We start from the raw sequence: 19,400 nt of genomic DNA on the forward strand, positions 1-19,400 counted from the left end.
GCATGGGGTTGCTGTGACCCAAGTGCAGGACCCGGCACTTGGCCTTGTTGAACCTCGTACAATTGGCTTTGGCACATCGATCCAGCCTGTCCAGATCACTCTCTAGAGCCTTCCTACCCTCAGCAGATCAACATTCCTGCCCAACTTGGTGTCATCTGCAAACTTACTGAGGGTGCCCTCAATCCCCTCATCCAGATTACTGATAAACAGAACTGGCCCCAGTACTGAGCCCTGGGGAACACCACTTGTGACCAGCTGCCAACTGATTTAATTCCATTCACAACTACTCTTTGGGCCTGGCTGTCCAGCCAGTTTTTTGCCCAGCAAAGAGTACATCTGTCCTGGTTTTGGCTGGAATAAAGTTAATTTTCTCCTTAGTAGCTGGTATAGCATTGTGTTTTGGATTTAGGATGAAAATAATGTTAATAATGCACTGAAGTTTTAGTTGTCGTTAAGCAGTGTTTATACTAAGTCAAGGACTTTTCAGCTTCTCATACTGCCCTGTCAGCAGAGGCGGGGACTGCCCAAGAAACTGGGAGAGGACACAGCAAGGACAGCTGACCCAAACAAGCCAAAGGGCTATTCCATACCATATTACATCATGCCCAGTACATAAACTGGGGAGAGTTGGTCAGGGGGTACCACAGCCCACGATTGGCTGGGCATCAGTCAGCAGATGGTGAGCAATTGTTTTGTGCATCACTTGTTTTGTATATTTTATTATTATTGTAATTACTACTACAACTACTACCATTATTATTATTATTTTCCCTTCCTTTTCTGTCCTATTAAATTGTCTCTATCTCAACCCACGAGTTTTTAGGTATTTTTTCCCCTGATTCTCTCCACCATCCCACTGGGGGGTGGGGGAGTGAGTGAGCAGCTGCATGGTGCTTATTGTCAGCTGGGGTTAAACCACGACAATGCCTATCCAAGACATGAGCAGCCAGTTTCTCCAGGAGAATGCTGTGGGAAATGATGTCAAAGGTTTTACTAAAATGCAAAACATAAAATGCAGGCATACAACACCCACAGCCTTTCCCTCATCCACTAAACAGGTCACATTGTAATAGAAGGAGATCAGGTTAGTCAAGCAGGACCTGCCCTTCACAAACCCCTGCTGACTGGGCCTGATCACCTGGCTGTCCTGTACGTGCCATGTGATGGCACTCAGGATGATCTGCTCCATAACCTTCCCTAGCACTGAGGTTAGTCTGACAGGCCTGTAGTTCCCCAGATCCTCCTTCCAGCCCTTCTTGTAGATGGGTTTCACATTTGCTAACCTTCAGTCAACTGAGACCTCCCTGGTTAGCCAGGACTGCTGATGAATGATGGAAAGTGGCTTGGTGAGCACTTCTGCCAGCTCCCTCGGTAACCTTGGGTGGATCCCATCTGGCCCCATAGACTTGTGTGTGTCTAAGTGGTGTAGCAGGTCGCTAACCATTTCCCCTTGGATTACGGGGGCTTCATTCTGCTCCCTGGCCCTGTCTTCCAGCTCAGAGGGCTGGGTACCCCAAAACCAACTGGTCTTACTATTAAAGACTGAGGCAAAGAAGGTATTAAGTACCTCGGCCTTCTCCTCATGCTTTGTCACTATGTTTCCCCCCGCATCCAATAGAGGTTGGGGATTGTCCTTAGCCCTCCTTTTGCTGTATTTACAGAAACATTTTTATTGTCTTTTATGGCAGTAGCCAGATTAAGTTCTAGTTGGGCTTTGACCCTTCTAATTTTCTCCCTGCATAACCTCACGACACCCTTGTGTCCTGGTTTCAGCTGGGATAGAGTTAATTGTCTTCCTAGTAGCTGGTACAGTGCTATGTTTTGAGTTCAGTATGAGAAGAATGTTGATAACACTGATGCTTTCAGTTGTTGCTAAGTAATGTTTAGTCTAAAGTCAAGGATTTTTCAACTTCTCATGCCCAGCCAGCAAGAAGGCTGGAGGGGCACAAGAAGTTGGGAGGGACACAAACAGGGCAGCTGACCCAAACTGGCCAATGGGGTATTCCATACTATATGATGTCACATCTAATATATAAACTGGGTGGAGTAGGGGTGGGGGGATCGCCGCTCGGGGACTAACTAGGCGTCGGTCGGCAGGTGGTAATTGCATTGTGCATCACCTGTATATTCCAATCCTTTTATTATTACTATTGTCATTGTATTAGTGTTAGTGTTATCATTATCATTATCATTATTAGTTTCTTCTTTTCTGTTCTATGAAACCGTTCTTATCTCAACCCATGAGTTTTACTTCTTTTCCCGACTTTCTCCCCCATCCCACTGCGAGGGGAGGCGGAGGGAGAAATGAGTGAGCGGCTGCATGGTGCTTAGCTGCTAGCTGGGGTCAAACCACAACACCTTGTAGTCCTCCTGAGTTGCCTGTCCCTCTTCCAAAGGTCATAAGCTCTCCTTTTTTTCCTGAGTTCCAGCCAAAGCTCTCTGTTCAGCGAGGCCAGCCTTCTTCTCTGCTGGCTCATCTTTTGGCATACAGGGACTGCCTGCTCCTGTGCCTTTAAGATTTCCTTCCTAAAGGATGTCCAGCCTTCCTGGACTCCTTTGTCCTTCAGGACTGCCTCCCAAGGCACTCTGTCAAACAATCTCCTAAACAGGCCAAAGTCTGCCCTCCAGAAGTCCAAGGTAGCAGTTCTGCTGACCCCCCTCCTTACTTCTCCAAGAATTAAAAACTCTAACATTTCATGACTGCTATGCCCAAGATGGCCTCCAACCACCACGTGACCCACAAGTCCTTCTCTGTTCGCAAACCACAGGTCCAGTGGGGCGCCTTCCCTAGCTGGTTCACTCACCAGCTGTGTTAGGAAGTTATCTTCCACACACTCCAGGAACTTCCTAGACTGTTTTGCCTCTGCTGTATTGTATTGGAGAAACTGGCTGCTCATGGCTTGGATGGGCATTGTTGTGGTTTAACCCCAGGTGGCAATAAGCACCACCCCAGAAGACATCTGGTAAGTTGAAGTACCCCATGAAAACAAGAGCTAATGATTGTGAGACTTCTCCTGGCTGCTTATAGAATATTTCATCTGCCTCTTCATCCTGGCTGGAGGTCTATAACAGACTTCCGCCATGATATCTGCCTTGTTGGCCTTCCCCATCTCTTACACATCAACACTCAACCCTATTGTCACCATCATTAAGCTCCAGACAATCAAAACTCTCCCTAACATAGAAGGCTACCCCACCACCTCTCCTTCCTTGCCTATCCCTTCTGAAGAGTTTATAGCCATCCATTGCAGCACTCCAGTTGTGCGAGTCATCCCACCATGTTTCCACAATGGCAACTATGTCATAGTTTTCCTGCTGCACAATGCCTTCCAGCTCCTCCTGTTTGTTGCCCATGCTGTGTGCATTGGTGTAGAGGCACTTCAGCTGGGCTATTGATCCTGCCACCTTTTTGGGCGGAGAAGCCTTAATCCCTAAGTGACCATTCTCAGGCGCCTCCATGGTTTCTAACACATCAATAACCTTTGTGTCTTTGCTGCCGCATGGATCTCCATCCCCTGCCTCCATTGAGATGGCAGACTGAAGGACCTCACTAGCACACCATCCCTCAAACATTCGCATGCTGTCCCCAGGCTTAACTCTAGTGAGCCTGGTTTTATTCCTTTCCCCCTTCAAATCTAGTTTAAAGCTCTTTCTATAAGCCTTGCTTATTCCTGTGCAAAGATCCTTTTCCCCCTTTGAGACAGGTGTACCCCATCTGTTGCCAGCTGGCCTGGTGTCTTGTAAATTGACCCACGATCAAAAACCCCAAAATTCTTGATGTATGAAAACAGTAACACAAAACATACCATTTAAGTAAGACTTCTGTCATTAATTTCATCATGACAGCAATATCTACTTTAATTTTCTTAATTAGTTAGTAAATAATTCTATTTACAAGCATGTATACAGTATGATGTTACCATTAACTACAGGAGCATATCATAATCTACTTTATTCAGGCTCTTTGATGCATATGTCAGCTAAACACTTTCAAGCACTAGTAAGCTAACACGTTGCAATTCTGCATGTAGAAAATTTCTAGAGGCATATGGGACACTTCAGCCATGCATTTCTCAAACACTTGTAAGGTAGAGCAGAACACCAAGTATCAGGAAACATGGTTTTCACAGCTGTACTGAAATATTGGGGATACAGGTATTTCCAGCAAAGATGGTTCTGTGCATTTTCAAACTTTTTCTTTCCTAATTCTTTCAACATGTCCTACAGAAATCCTATCTCATTCCCCTTCCCAGCTGCTCACACAGTCTCATGAACAGACTCCTCTAGTCAATCTTAATACTCACTCAGATGCTTCACAGCAGTATAATGCAATTCATGACAATTCACAGACTCAGAAATCTGCAAGCAACTTCAAGAGGCCATCCATAACAGTAGGAATGCCTCTAAAGGCAGTATCAGCTTGCACATACATCATTTTCCAAAAGATATCTAAGCATTTCTGAAAAACCCTCACTACACTAATTGCCAGGGAAGCATTCATTGGTTTTATTTGTTCTGTTAGAAAGGTTACTTTCACATCTAATTGAAATCTCCCTGATATTTAAGTCCCATTAATTCTTATTCTGTCCAGCATGGGCAGCAGAGATTTTTCCTTTCTTGCAGCAGTCCCTATGTAATAGAAGACTCTTAAGTTCCTCCTCAATCTTCTCTTCTTTAGAAGAAAAACAAGCATAGCTACTCAATCTTTCATTGCATTTTATTCTCAAGACCTTGCATTGTTATCATTGTTCCAGTGTGGATTCTCTCCAACTAGGCCACAACTAGGGATGTAATACTCCACCTAAGACCCTACCAAAGCTGGGCAAAGCTGAAGATTTATTTCACACATTTTGAAAGTTATATCATGTCCTGTTGATGTATCTTCTAGGAAGTGTTACTAACCTTTTGTTATACCACAATATTGTTAATTCACTTGCACTGGTGATGTACTATAACCCTACATCTTTTTTTTTTTGCACAGCAGATCTTTCTTTGTGTTATATTTGTACCTAACTGTATGAGAATCTGCATGAAAATTACAATTCTCACTTTTCCCTAATAAACTTCATCTAACACTTTTCTCAAAACCTTTTCCCTTCTGCCAGAAGTCCTTCCAATTCCATTATACTTTCAGTACCTTCCAATCCAAAATCAATGGAAATTGAGGCCTGACCTGTTATTATCAAGAAGAATTCTACTCTATACATCTTTGAATTTTAATAATGAACCACTGGTAACTATTCTCCAAATACAGCGGATTCTTTTAGACCAAGTTTTCTCAGCTCACTCATGAGACAATGTGAAAAACTAAGACCATCATCTGCTTCTGTGTTTATAAGGTCTGTTACCTTTTCACATCAGAAACTATGATTGCTTTGACATAATCTCTTCTTGATAAATATATGTTTCATTTGCTTGTCTCCTTGTTATCGTCCTGGTACTTAAACGGTCTGATAATTTGCGTAAGTATTTTTCTGTGAATTGTAGTTAAACTCACCTCATAATTTCTTGGCTCTCTTTTTCTTCCTTTTTAAAAACGAAATACTTCATTTGTCTACCACTGCTGCCTTTCTCCTCCTCCATTTCTCACCACAAAAAAATGCACTCTGAAATTTTGCCTGCCAGTCTTGTAGGTACAAGAGAATGAAGCTCATAATGACCAGTTAATTTGAAGAAATCTAATGTGTTTCTATTTTCTAAATTGTTCTTTCCCAATTTGAAAGAGACATTGTATCTTTTTATAAGTGGTATTAATTCCTCTAGTCACTGATTGCCATTTTGGTGGAGACTCACAGATGCAAGACAGACATTACTTTTTCAGCATTATCTATTGACAGTTTTCTCATTCCATTAATCTGCGTATCAACCCTTTCCTCAATTGTCTTCTCACTGTGAATATAGTTATAGAATGATTTCATGTTACTTATGTCTCTTGCTAGTTGCATGACATTCTTGAGTTAGCCTCTGAATTTCTTCACATTACACTTTTCCATCCTTCCTTCCATTAAAAAAACAATTCTGATATTATTCCTTCTTCTTGGATTTGAGATCAACAAAGCCTTCCCACCACTGCCAGAATCCTTGTCTCCTTTATTCTCTTCCCCAGTTCAAAATATTCATCAGATCCCAGACTCTATTTGTTTACCTCATTCCTTCTTTCAATGGCTACCTACCTAAACCTCTGCCCTTGGAATTTCTATGTGCTCCTGCCTTACCTTCTTGACCCACTTAATTCTAGGTCTTTTTCTATACAATGACTAATTAATTTATCTTCTGTTCCCACCTACTTCTTGTTCACTCGCCAGTTCCCAGGCCCAGTGCCCCTGTTAGGATAGTTTCAATATCATGCTAAATTCTGTGTTTCATCTTGGTATCCTCAGACACTGGCTTTCTGTAGCCCTTTGTTTCTCTACCCAATATACAGTCTTTCTGGAGACTGCTTCCAGATCCCCCTCTCAGCTTTTTATCCCCTATCTACTTATTCCTCATCACAAGACTAGTTTTTGCCCCTTCTGCACCTAAAGTAGCACAGTGTCCTCCTCCTGTTTGTCATAGTCAAACAACAAAACAGTCCACTGCAGAAATTGCCCAAAATATGAGGTTGGATGCCTAGAGCTAAAATTACATAAAGTGATATGAATATTAACGACAACATTCTTATCTGAGTGGGGCAGAAGCACGAGCAGAGTATTTATGAAACTTAGTGGTTAAAAATCTGTACCACTTTCTACTGACTTTTCAAAGGCTAAAACTTGTGGAGAAGAACAAAAAGACAGTGAAACACATATCTGTAGCACAAAGGCCAATTTTGCCTTATTTCAGTCTCAGGGCTAAAAATGCTTGCTGAAGTTTTACAAAAGAATTCACTGAAATATTCTAACAGAAGTAAAACCGTGTGTCATCTCCCTTGCATATTTTCCCAAGTGGTAGGATAGCTCTCAATCTTCTTTCTTCCCTTTTTCGTAACCCGTGGTCCTATGATCACAGCTACAATAAAGGCAGATACAGTATAAAATATGTTAACAACTTTCAGGAAAGTTTTTACCTTGATATCAGAGGTGTCACGCTGACTATTGCGCCATGCTCTTGAAATAGATGAAAAAGTTCTATCTGCATGATCAAACTTCCCACCTTGTAGATTTAGGAAAAGTGTTGTAAAGGGCTCCTAAATACATATAAAAAGATTAATTAAAAACAGCAAATGTATTTCTTCAGGAATTTCAGGGGAAAAAAAGGATTTATTATTCTTTTGGGGTTTGGTTATTAATGATGCTATTCTTCTGGCAGACACTTGATTAATTGCAAAGGGTTAATTCTGCTATCCAAGAATGAGAAATATAAACTGATGCTTATTTGTTCAATAAATGCTTTTTATTCCTACTCCATGCATATATATTCAGATAAAGAAAAGCAAATAAAAACAAAAGAAAATATTTACATGCTGGTGGAGAAGCTACAGTCAGTTGTGACACAAATTGCTCTCAAAAACATGAAAAAGCTCAATATTTTTAGCTCAGACATTTTTAAACTAGCATGTAACAAAAATAACACATGCATTTTATTTTGTTCAAGGTAATCTATTAATATAAAGGGTAACATTCAATACCAATAGCTTTATGATTGTTACTGTTTAATATGTAATTTATGATTTAGAAAAGAAAAATGTTTGAAAGATTTAAAAGCCTCCTCTTAGTTAAAGAACACTTAAGCACATATTAGTGGATAATTGCTTGAAATTAGCTAAGCACTATAAATTACTTCAAGGATTTATGTATGCTTGTACATTCTAACAAGCTTTAATTAATGATGTGCTGCTAATGCTTTCCCAAAGAAATTACTTTCTAGGAGATAAATCGCCTTTCAATTTTATAGAAAAATGCATTGTTTAACCAATATATTATCAATATGTAGCGTCTCAAAAGTTACTTCCATATAAATGCCAGCAGATTTTTAAAAAATTAATTATTTACACCACAGAATTTCATGATCATCAGAAACCAACTCATTTACTCTCATTAGGAGGTGAAAATTAAATGCATTCAGTAAGAACCACAAATGTTCAGTATGTGGTCCAATCAGAAAATATGCAAGGAAGGAATGTTAACTATGTTTAAAGTAATGTAAGAATGTAACTAAAAAGCAATTTTTAAGGAAAAAAAGCTTTACTGATTTGAAAAGGCTGTACCATAAAAATTAAAACTTTCTGCTCAAACTTCGGAACACATTTATTCTACAGTACTGATTACAAATACTAGAAAATTTCAGGACTCTCCTATGCCATTGAGTTTTAGTTTATTCATTCCTAGCTATTTGTTGCTTTCATTATCATTTAAAGGAAAAGCATTTTTAGAAGATATACTTACAATTCTTAATAACCATGTGAGTGCGAAACTTGCAGTTGAATAATGTGTGCCATAGTGAAATTTTGGAACCTGATCATCTTCCCATGATTCATATCTCTCAGCAAAGAACGCTGCTCTCTTTGGGTTCAAAGCTCCAATAGGCTACAAGGTTTGTAAAAATAAATAAATAAAGTAAATAAAGATAACATGATCTATTATCACATCATATTCCCCTTGTTCTTTTTGGTAACCAGAATTATCACACGCATGGAGAAGACTGTTTTGTGTTTTGCAAAAGCAGATGTTGCATTCTGTAAGCACCTGAACAGCACCTGTGTATTTCAAACCAGGATTCCATGTACATGCACATGGCTGGTTGGAAAAAAGTCTCTTCTGCATTCATATAGCCCTCATTTCTATTTACTGCTGATTCAAGTCAATGACTAAAAACTGCTTCACAGTGGAATGTCTTGGACAAAGAGTTGTTAACTTGTGTGCCTGTGGATATGTGTGCAGGTTAAATACACTATTAAGCAAATGGTAAGCAACAACAAGAAACATCTTTGGATATTTTGGGGGCAAAAATAGTGACTGATAGGGTGGAAGAATATTAACAGTGCATTTGGAATTTTGGTATTACTATTGTTTCTGTGCTTTCTATTTACCATCCAAGACAAGTTTTACTTAATGGATAAAACCTGAAACTTTGAAATAGACTAATAAAATAGCAGCATTTCTATATAAAAACATTGATATAAAAGAAACAAGTAACATATGTATGACTAAAAAAGTCTGTCACACTTTCACCAACATTGTTATTCTTTGTTCAGCGCTTACCTAGGACATAAACACCAAGGGATTTATTTAAATGTAAGAAATATAATATTTTGTTATCTATAGCTGCATATTTCTTCAGCAGACTGTTACATAAAGGATTTGGAAAAATCAGTATACGTCACATAAGTCACTGAGAAACGCAAAAGTTAATTTAGCCATTCCACACGTAGAACACTGTAAGAGGTCTAAAATATCTTTGTATTTGTGAAGATACATGCAAAATATCTGCAATACAATTTTGTATACATATTGAGCACACTGTTTGTATGTTATTAATGTAAATGATGCCCGTCTGTACAGACAATGGATGCATTCAAGTGTAACCGAAGAATAAACATGCAAAAATATTTTCTTCTTTCTGTTCTGCAAGAATAAATATATTTAAGAATACACTACAAGATAAGGAAAGACTTTAAAAGAAAAGTCCTTGAACAAAAGTATCAGTAACCTAGTCATTAATTCAAGCATAGTTCAACTAAAAAACTATGTCCGCTATTCAGATTATTATTATTCAGATAACTGCTTCTTTGCAGCTCACGTGAAATTTGGCATGCAAGCTTTGAAGTATTTTCTCTTCTAGGATAGATTAGATCTATGAATGACCTAAGATCTAATCTTACATTTTTTACTTTGAGCACCTTTCACATTGCAGTAGGATAAAGAAAACATCTTAGGTTAATTACTATTTTTGCAGTTCACTAATTTGAAATATAACCCTTTAGAAGAAGTGGTTCTTGTATAAAAGGATTTTTATCTGATTTAGCAAATTTATTCCAGGGAAGAATGAAACTGACTCCAAGAAGTCTCTTTGTTGCAAGAACCATTTTGGAATCTCCATCTGTACTGATTTTCCCTAAAGACTCAGCTATGCTTGAGGGAAAAAAGAAGAAAGAAGGTCATTGGTAGACAAATTATATAAATTAAAAAGAGAAACAGTGTTGTGCTGTATGGTTCTGTAACATTTTATGTATTCTCTTTATCTGCCCCTATTTTTATTACTCTCCAAATGAGTATAGCCCAAATCAATAGTTATAGAATTACACTCCTTGAATATAAAGCAAAGCTAAACCCAATTAGAATTGATTTCATTCTCTTTTCAAAAAAAAAAAAAAAAAATGGTATCATGCAGAGATCCATATAGCCAGAATCCACAGTATTGATTTTGGCTGTTATTGTTACAGTTGGTTTCTGAAGCCTGCAACAGGACAACTATCAAGACATGTCACATTTATTTGCAAGCAAATAAAAAAAGTCCCCAAATGAAAGAAAGCTTAGGGAAAAAAAAAGAACCATGGAGCTGTGCACTGACAATGATACACTATCAGCTTACTCAGAGAAGTTACAGTGGGAATACACACATTGAATTATACATTACACGAATGCACTGATTTATTGTGGTAATAACATCCACCTCATTAAAAGATTCTGCTTTGCTGCAGTTGGAGGGCTACATATTGTTTACTGCTATAAATTAATGGCAGTGCACAGAAGACTGTAGAACCCTTCTAACAATAGATCTGTAATGACAGTGCTGTATATCACAGCTTCCCCAGCAGCTTCATAATAAAATGGAGACAATGTATTGGGCTAATACATTCTACCAGCCAGGCCCATATTTTTCTGACAACTGCTTCTAAGGATGAGGTGATTCTAGTGTGTTGCACTGCACTATGAACAGTTAACTAAGCTTGAGCTACAGAATAAAGGACATAAAAGGAATATTCAAATACCCCCTGACTTTTCAAATTAATTGAAATTTTGTAATTATTTCATATTTCAAAATTAACAGGGAGTCATGATTACATACTAGATTCCCTCCCCTTTGGGTAAACGCCAAAGGAAGAGTTAACTCCAAACTAAGCTATGCTAGATGTAGCTGTGAGACCACAAATCTACACTACTCACACTACCTTCCCTATGGCTACAGACAACTAAGGAAGAACAAGCTGAAAAGCTTTCATATCCAGAAATTCCAGAATATATTTTCTTTGCAGTACCTCTTTTCAGAGTGGAAAAATAGATATTAGTTCACCAATTAAAAATACTTATTTAGATGGGGGAAAAAAGAAAAGTAGAGGTAGAAAAATTCCAACAAGCAAAAACAATGGCTGAGATTACAGGAGTCAAGACCAAAAAAGAAATCACTTATGGCTGCTAAGTTTTCAAACTGCATTGAAAAATGAATAATGCATATCGTTTTCAAGTCAGAGTTCATTCAAAAAAGGCTCCAAACTGGAGGAAGAATTGGGGTAAGGAAGTTTTTGTTTTCTCTTTTTGAAAGGCATGATCACCTGGTTTTTGACCCAAAGTGGTTGTTATAACATGTGCTACAAATATGAAAGTTACAAGCTATTCTTAAAAAAACCAAACTCATTTGATATCAATTTTTCAAGTGCTCTCAAATCTAGGAATACCTCAAAATAAATAAACCTCACATTTTGACCAAGAACCGAATATAGTAAATCTCAGTCTTTGGACCAAGCTTGGTTGCTTTCTTTGAGACACAACAAAGAAAAATGGTCTGTTGAAAAATAACTGAGAAAACACTCTGACTCTTACCATCTACTGCTGTTAAATATGTCCAGACACTATGGTGTACAGTTATATCTGTTGGTTCTTAATCTTACTCTGCGCCAGACACTGGAACAGTGGCCCATCTTGCCTCCATTTTCAGAAGAGGCCCTGTTGCACCCAACAGAAGAAAGCAGAATGCTCACTGCTCCTCTGCATAGGGCAGAATCTCTCCTGGATTCTGTCGCTCATGTTCAAAAATACATACATTTTGGAAAATTGTTAATGACCTAACATAAGCAGACTGAAGTCTTATAAAGAATTACGATATGTTTATTTACAGTTACACATTTAAGAAGAAAAAGAAGTGCTTTTTATTCCTAATGTGTTTTTATTTTTAAATAGTGTTACTCCAAAGAAACAGACATACCCTGTTCTTACTCATGCTGCCTTTTGTTATTGGCTTTTACACAGGCTTCTGTTATTAAAACAAACATTGCCACTTTTACTGTCTCCTATCCATTGTAATACTGGGAAGACTTTTTAACTCATTAATATTCAAAATCCATGAAAGACTAGAGTACTATGGCAGTAAATTGCATTTAATTACTGCAAACAGTAAGTAGTCAAGATACCCTAGTTTCATCTTAACTGTTAACTGTTACGTCTTTTGCTGAAGATGGCAACCTTAACAATTACTACTGGAAATCAGGACATGTGCCTGTGAGTTCTGAAAAGTAGGCAGTTCCAGAAATTAAGTCCATGCTGACCAGTGCAAACAGAAAGATTTAAAAATTAATGAAAATATTATTCTTTGAAATTTGTATTTCAAAAGTTCTTCACCATGAAAAAAATGTTAAAAAGGAAAGAAAGACACTAAAAAAAAAAAAGAAAAAAGACAAAAAGCAAAAATGGAGGGGAGGGGAGAAAAAATGCTTTTCCTTGTGATTTCTTATACCGTTTTCTTATCCATATCCAATCAGGTATTTGGATTCCTGTGAATACCATTGTCTGTATCATTGAATTATGTTTTGTAGCATCCTTGCCAAGTATGATGTTTGTTTTTCATACGTTTTATTTTCAAGATGACTATCTGGTTTTCATTACTGATATTTTTCATATATTCATTGGGCTTAAAGGAGCAGGGGGACCATTAGGTGATCTCATCTAGCCTTGTGTTTGTATGACAAGCCATTAAATGCCTTTCCATTACATGATTTTGAGCCCAACTGTTTACACTTGATTATAACATGAGCTGTATTTGGCCAACCTGCTTTCCAGAAAGGCATTTGACTCTTGAGTACACAGACAATCTGCTATTTTTCTTGGAAGCTTTTTCTACTGATAATTGTGATCCTCATTCTAAAAAATGCGTACTTCAGTTCGTCTATGAATTTACTGGTGTGTTACCAAAGAAATCTTGTTATGTTTCTCTCTGACATACCACAGAGTCTCTACTTACCCAGTATTTTCTGTATATAAAGATACTTATAGACTATAATTAGACCTTTTAATAAACAAAAGAAATCGAGCTCTTCAGGTCTTCCATTTTAAGGCATTTCTTCCAGCCTTAAGACTTCTCTGCAGCCTGCCCACTTATCAATGTATTCTAATATACAGATAACTGAAATGTGTTCAGTGTTCCAGTGTTAGACTTCTCACTGTTGTAAATATGCCAAGTGCTGTATACTCTGCTGCAATCTAACCACAACTGCATTTTTAGAGGATTGCTTGTTTAGTTACTTTATGTATTACCAACACATAATTAACTCCCAGAACTAGCCAATACTTGTAATATTGTCAGTGGGACTTCGTGATCATCTGAGTAAAACTTTTTCCCAGACAGAGATATAAAGACAAGATGCAAAGGTTTAATTATACGCAAACTATATTAACTTAGGTCAACTGGGAAATATCTGGGAATAAACTCATATAATGTAGATCACTACTCTTTCATGCATCATTTTTCTGTTTGAGAACAGCCACAAAATGCTATACTCGCCTCTGAACCAGTTCTCACTGCTAGAACTCACCATTCTTCCTCTCAAACAACTGACTTCTGCTTTCTTAAAAATTAGGTCCTCCAACTCCCCCATCTTCTTTAGAGTGCATCTTAACTTTAATCCATATCTAACTCAAATTCATTAAAGAACTGTATCTCAAAGAAAACAACAGACACAATTACTGGCTGAACTGTTTGAACTGTCCTCACTGATCAACTAAACTGGTCCTTGAGCTGCTCCAGGAAATATTTAAAAAATGGAAACAATCTACCAAGAAGAAAAACAATCCTTACCAATTCATTCCCAAAAGCATTGGTTTCACACCAGATGACCAAATCCTACATCAAAGACTAGGCTAGGAGGTGGCAACTATGAACTCAGATGTCAAAATTTGGCTGAACCCAAAAGGACAGAACTTGACAGAACTTTTGTATCCTTCCCCAGTGAGCATTTAGGTGATATACAGTAATTTCTGCTCCAATTCTAACCTGATTTACAATTTTTTAGTATTAATTGTAAATCATATTTTAGTCACTTACATTACTCAGTTTCTGAGAATTTCAACACAAGCAGCTACCTGAATTTCATGTGGTTTCTTAGTGAAATAAGGAATCCTGCGGTCAAACACTTTTTGTATATGCAATATTGAAACTGCAATAATTATGAGTATTAGTGAGTGTACTCTACCGATTTTGACATCAGTGTATGAAATGAGAAAAATTCATACAGCTGTGCTACCTTCTTTTCCAATCACTAAAGTCAACGCACATTTCTGGTGAATTTGTTGAGTAGACATCCTCTGGATATTTGTTATTGTTCCATCTAGTTAATCTTCTTCCCCTTTAGAACTGGCAGGTCGTTATAGTCATAGTTATAATTCTAATCCATTATTTGGAATATAGGTATTTCAAATAATTATGATACTTGAAAATTTGTAGGTAGAAGGGAAACAAATGGGACAACAATGTAAAGCAAGTTCTGAAGAATACTTCCTCTTCTTTTTATGTTGACCTAAAACTAAAATAATTTTCAAGTATAGATAAGAGTTGCAAGCAAGCAAGACTTCATATGGTCCACAGAGAACAAACAAAAAAAATTGCCATAATTACCCTAGTTACAAAGCGAAGAAAACAATACCTTCTCATATAATTAAGTTGCTAGATTCATTGCTTCAGGGAGAAATGCAGAAGAAACATAAATAGGGTTTGCTTTTTTTTAAAAAACGCAACTAGACCACCAGTCCATCAGTGGCCACTAACCTTGTCTGTCTAAATTATTTCTCCGGTTCACAAAGTAGTTGAACTTCTGGTTGCCAAACCTGGGAGGCTATCTGAAGGGAAGGATGATGCTTTACATGCCCTCTTTCTTTTCTTTTTTCACTAGGCTCCTGCTACTGGCTGTTGATAGAGGCAAAATATTAAGCTAGATGAGCTTCTGGACCAGCTCCTCTCTTACGACTTCATACTAAACAACTCAGTATCTTCCCACTGTCCTGGTTTTGGCTGGGATAGAGTTAATTGTCTTCCTAGTAGCTGGTACAGTGCTATGTTTTGGACTTAGGATGAGAATAATATTGATAACACACTGATGTTTTCAGTTGTTGCTAAGTAGTGTTTAGACTAAGTCAAGGACTTTTCAGCTTCTCATGCCCAGCCAGCAAGAAGGCTGGAGGGGCACAAGAAGTTGGGAGGGGACACAGGCAGGGCAGCTGACCCAAACTGGCCAAAGGGGTATTCCATACCGTGTGATGTCACATCTAGTATAGAAACTGGGGGGTGTTGGGCAAGGAGGGCAGATCACTGCTTGGGAACTAACTGGGCATTGGTCAGCGAGTGGTGAGTAATTGCATTGTGCCTTACTTGTTCTGTATATTCCAATTCTTTTATTATTATTATTATTGTCATTTTATTATTGTTATTATTCTCATTACAATTTTCTTCCTTTCTGTCCTGTTAAACAGTTCTTATCTCAACCCAAGAGTTTTACTTTTTTTTCCCCAATTCTCTCCCCCATCCCACTGGGGGAGTGGGGGGGAAGTGAGTGAGTGGCTACATGGTGCTTAGTTGCTGGCTGGGGTTAAACCACAACACCCACATACACGGACTGGTTCACATGATACAATAAAAGCCAGTCAAGAGCACTCCAGTACAACAAACTTGCAGTTACTTTTACATGCAAATGATTTCTTTGTTTAGTTACATCATTTTATTTACACTAGTGAAGAAACACTGATAAATAGCTACCAGCCACTTCATTTAATACTTGCATGCACAGCTTAGGGTGCAGATAACTATGTCCCAGCAGCTCCTTTAAATAAGTGACAAATATAACCAGCTGACTGTGATCAGCATTTTTATCAAATGTAGGATCCCTGGGTATTTCCAGATGTACTGCACATGAGATGAAATTCCATAATCCTCTTATCTCAGTCTTTTCTAAAATAAATTTAATATAATTGATACATACTAAAACCACTGACCTTTTTATGTAAACATGCTTTTTTTAAATAGTTGTCAGTCCTTACAAGCTTTCTTTGAAAAGACCCTATTTACCAGAAACCACGTCATGAAGTTTACCAGATCGCATTATGCTATAAAATTTTTTTAAAAGTTCAATTTTCTATTCTTCAGAAACTGAGAATTAAATAAAGGGCTGGAATAAAAGCAGACAACAGTTGTGTGCATGAAAATTAAGTTAAAAGTATTTGCACATATGGTTTATTATTAAGATTTTGTGAGAGCTCACACATTCCTTTGAGACAAGAACAGCCAGAAAAAACTGATCTAAAGGTGGTCCAATAACTAGAATGTCTGAACATGTCAATATAAATATTTAAAGGTGAAAAACACAGAAGATTCCCAAAGTCCACAGTTCAAAAATGGATCATAAGCTAATCCTAAGCATAAAAAATGAAGAAAAACTATGTTTAGCGATATTAGTGATGTTTTAGCAATATATTAGTGACAGGATACACCTCAGGTCACCTAAAACCTTGGAAGAATTTGAATGTAAAGGAAAAATCTCCATGCATTCATATTACTAACAATAGTATCAAATGCTATTACACCCATCTGGAGCAGATTCCAAAATAATGCACTGCTGAACTGCAAACTTGCAAACTAATTAAGCACACATACACTTTTACATAAGGTTTATTCATTGTTCAGCACAACAGAATGCATCACACACTGTGTATTTGAGGTATTACTACACCTTAATACTACCGGGAAGACAAACTGAAGAGAGCTGTTATGTGTTGTACAATTCCAAAAGGTCAGGGAGAAAGGAAGTTGCATGTCCCTGGGAATCATGAGGAGAAATCAAGCTGCTTACAGGCGCTGAGGAGGGTATGGCATTGTAATTGCCTGACTTGGAAAATAACCCTGCCAGCCAAAAGCAACCATTTGCTTATACTATCCATGACATAATCTGTCAAGTGAAAGAAATCCCTGCATCATCACTCACTTATTTAAAATTAAAAAAAAAAAATTCCTTTTATGGATTTCAAGAAACAGGATTTAATGAGAAGCCACATGCACTTGAATCATAGCAGGAGATGAAAACGTTCTCTCTCTGCCTTCCCTTCACAGACCATGCTCCTCTGCCAACACATCGTACAAGCCACTGTCACAGAAAACAGAAGCCATTATACCTAACACCAGATCTATATAAAATAATCAGAACTAAAAACATAATCCTCTTGGCTTGTACTAGCAGCACAGGAACTCAGGCAAAAAGCTGATACAAACTTGCTTCTTCTGCAGATTAAACACTGTCAGGGCACACAAAATATACATTATTGCGTATCACATGTAAGCACCAAGCCCTACAAAAAGAGCGGCAGCAGGCTAGAAATGTGTACTTGGGAACGTATAAACAGTTTTTTATTGTAATCTGTACTGTTTCATAGAACTATCACAATCAGATTATATTGATCCTGAATATAGTCAGCTAAGAGCCTGTCAATGTATATTTTTTCACACATGCATAGCTTTGCTCCTATCTAAGGTGAATTCATCCATCATTTTATTACCTATTTCAAAAAGTCTCCTGATTAGTCACCCATCATCTTCAATACCATCAACAGATTACTATTGTCAGAAAGTTTTATCATCTCCCTTTTCATCTTCTTTTTCAGATTACCATACATGCTGAACAGCATAAAGTACAGAAAAGACCTTTGGAAAGCCAGTGACCACCCCACTTTGAAAACTAATCTTGAGTTTCCGATACTGAGGCAGTTTCAAGTGATCAGCTGGATATTATATGTAAATTATTTTTTCTTAATCTTATTAGACTATTCAACTCAAGCTTTTAGGATCATACCATCTTCTCCTGGTGATCTTTTTCTATTGATTTCCTTCATTTGATCCACGCTTTCATCTACTGATATTTGAGTTTGAGACAGATCATCTGATGTGTCCATCAAAGTAAGTCCACACCCTGAGAACCACCTTAAACTCCTCTTTAAACAAAGATTATCATTATTATTATTTTTACCATGCTCTCATTTTCTCTGAGCACTATTTTTATACCTGGATTGTCCTTTGACCCCAACAGGTTTCCTGCTCCTAGGAGTTTGATCAACTCAGTTTTAGACAGCTCCAGTTAGGTAAGATAAATCCCATCCTCATTTCCAGTATGAATGCAGTTTTCAACTTAGCCACCATCATACTTGTTCAGAAATCTGAATTACACAGGTAGCAGCTCATAATCTGCTGGAGTTCAAATGTACAAATATAAAAAGGAAGAGAAACTCTATCAAGAAAATAACATTCACTTTACATTAGGAAGACAGAAAACACACATTTAAAATGTCTATCGCCCAAGACATATGTGTGAAATTACTTTATTTTGATTGCTAGTACATTTTATGACCAGACATGTGCCCCATGGTTTCTTGTGATCATTTAAAAGGTCATGAACCTCCCTCAGTTCATTTCCAACTAGAAGACGACAGTTGTTCAGAGCACGTAAAATTGAATCAAGAGCAGGATGGGCAATAACATCAGATACAAACTAAGAATAGCATTTTGAACATTCATTGTTAATTCTAAGTTATTGTTTTTATTGTCTTTGAGTATTTCTGTATTCCAAACAATACTCATTGAGGGAGGGAAGATTAAGATTATTAGGCTCATGACCAAAACGATTCTTATTGATCCTGTAAACTTGGCTTTTGCTCTAAATAAATGTAAAAAATATATATAAATAAATAAAAATTGCTTGAAAATAATTAAGTGATCCTAGAAACTGCTATATGCATCTGAAGTGCAAAGAGTATGCTTCTTGTGACTTTAAAAAATAAGCCTCTGGTGGGAAAAGAAGAGAACAGGGAAGCAAAAGTAAGACTGGTAGAGAGATGCACTCGATTATCCACTTATCTGTTCTTTAGAGGACATGGTTTGACACAGAGAATAACCAACTAATGACAAGGAAAAAAAAGAGAAAGATATAAAAGAATGGTTATGACACTGTAATAGAGCAATGGAAATTCCCAGAATGTTTTAAAAATTCTATCTAGACTAAGAGTAGGATTTCAGAGAGTATATTTTGATATATCATCTCAGAGATGTATTTGGGTGAAGTTTCAGTCTCAGCAGGTCTCCATAGGAGTTGTGGAGGAATGGGCTGCTAAACATGCATGGAAATCACATGTTTATTCTGAAAAAGGTCCTGAGATAGATGCTGTATGAAGCTCAAACCA

The 19,400-nt window shown here is 37.5% G+C and overlaps 1 protein-coding gene across 6 annotated transcripts in view; it reads right to left on the minus strand.

Moving 5' to 3' along the window:
* The window catches only part of LRBA (LPS responsive beige-like anchor protein), a 434,158-nt gene that overhangs the window by 113,169 nt on the left and 301,589 nt on the right, over positions 1 to 19,400 (minus strand). For all 6 annotated transcript variants that reach the window (XM_069780575.1, XM_069780554.1, XM_069780564.1 and 3 more), the window contains 2 exons: positions 8,364 to 8,504; positions 7,046 to 7,165 (listed from right to left, as the gene is read on the minus strand). In XM_069780575.1, the coding sequence (XP_069636676.1) occupies positions 7,046 to 7,165; positions 8,364 to 8,504 (261 nt within the window). The remainder of the gene's footprint in view (positions 1 to 7,045; positions 7,166 to 8,363; positions 8,505 to 19,400) is intronic.

The sequence above is a fragment of the Haliaeetus albicilla genome, chromosome 1 (genome assembly GCF_947461875.1).
Source record: "Haliaeetus albicilla chromosome 1, bHalAlb1.1, whole genome shotgun sequence".
NCBI classification, from domain to species: Eukaryota; Metazoa; Chordata; class Aves; order Accipitriformes; family Accipitridae; genus Haliaeetus; species Haliaeetus albicilla.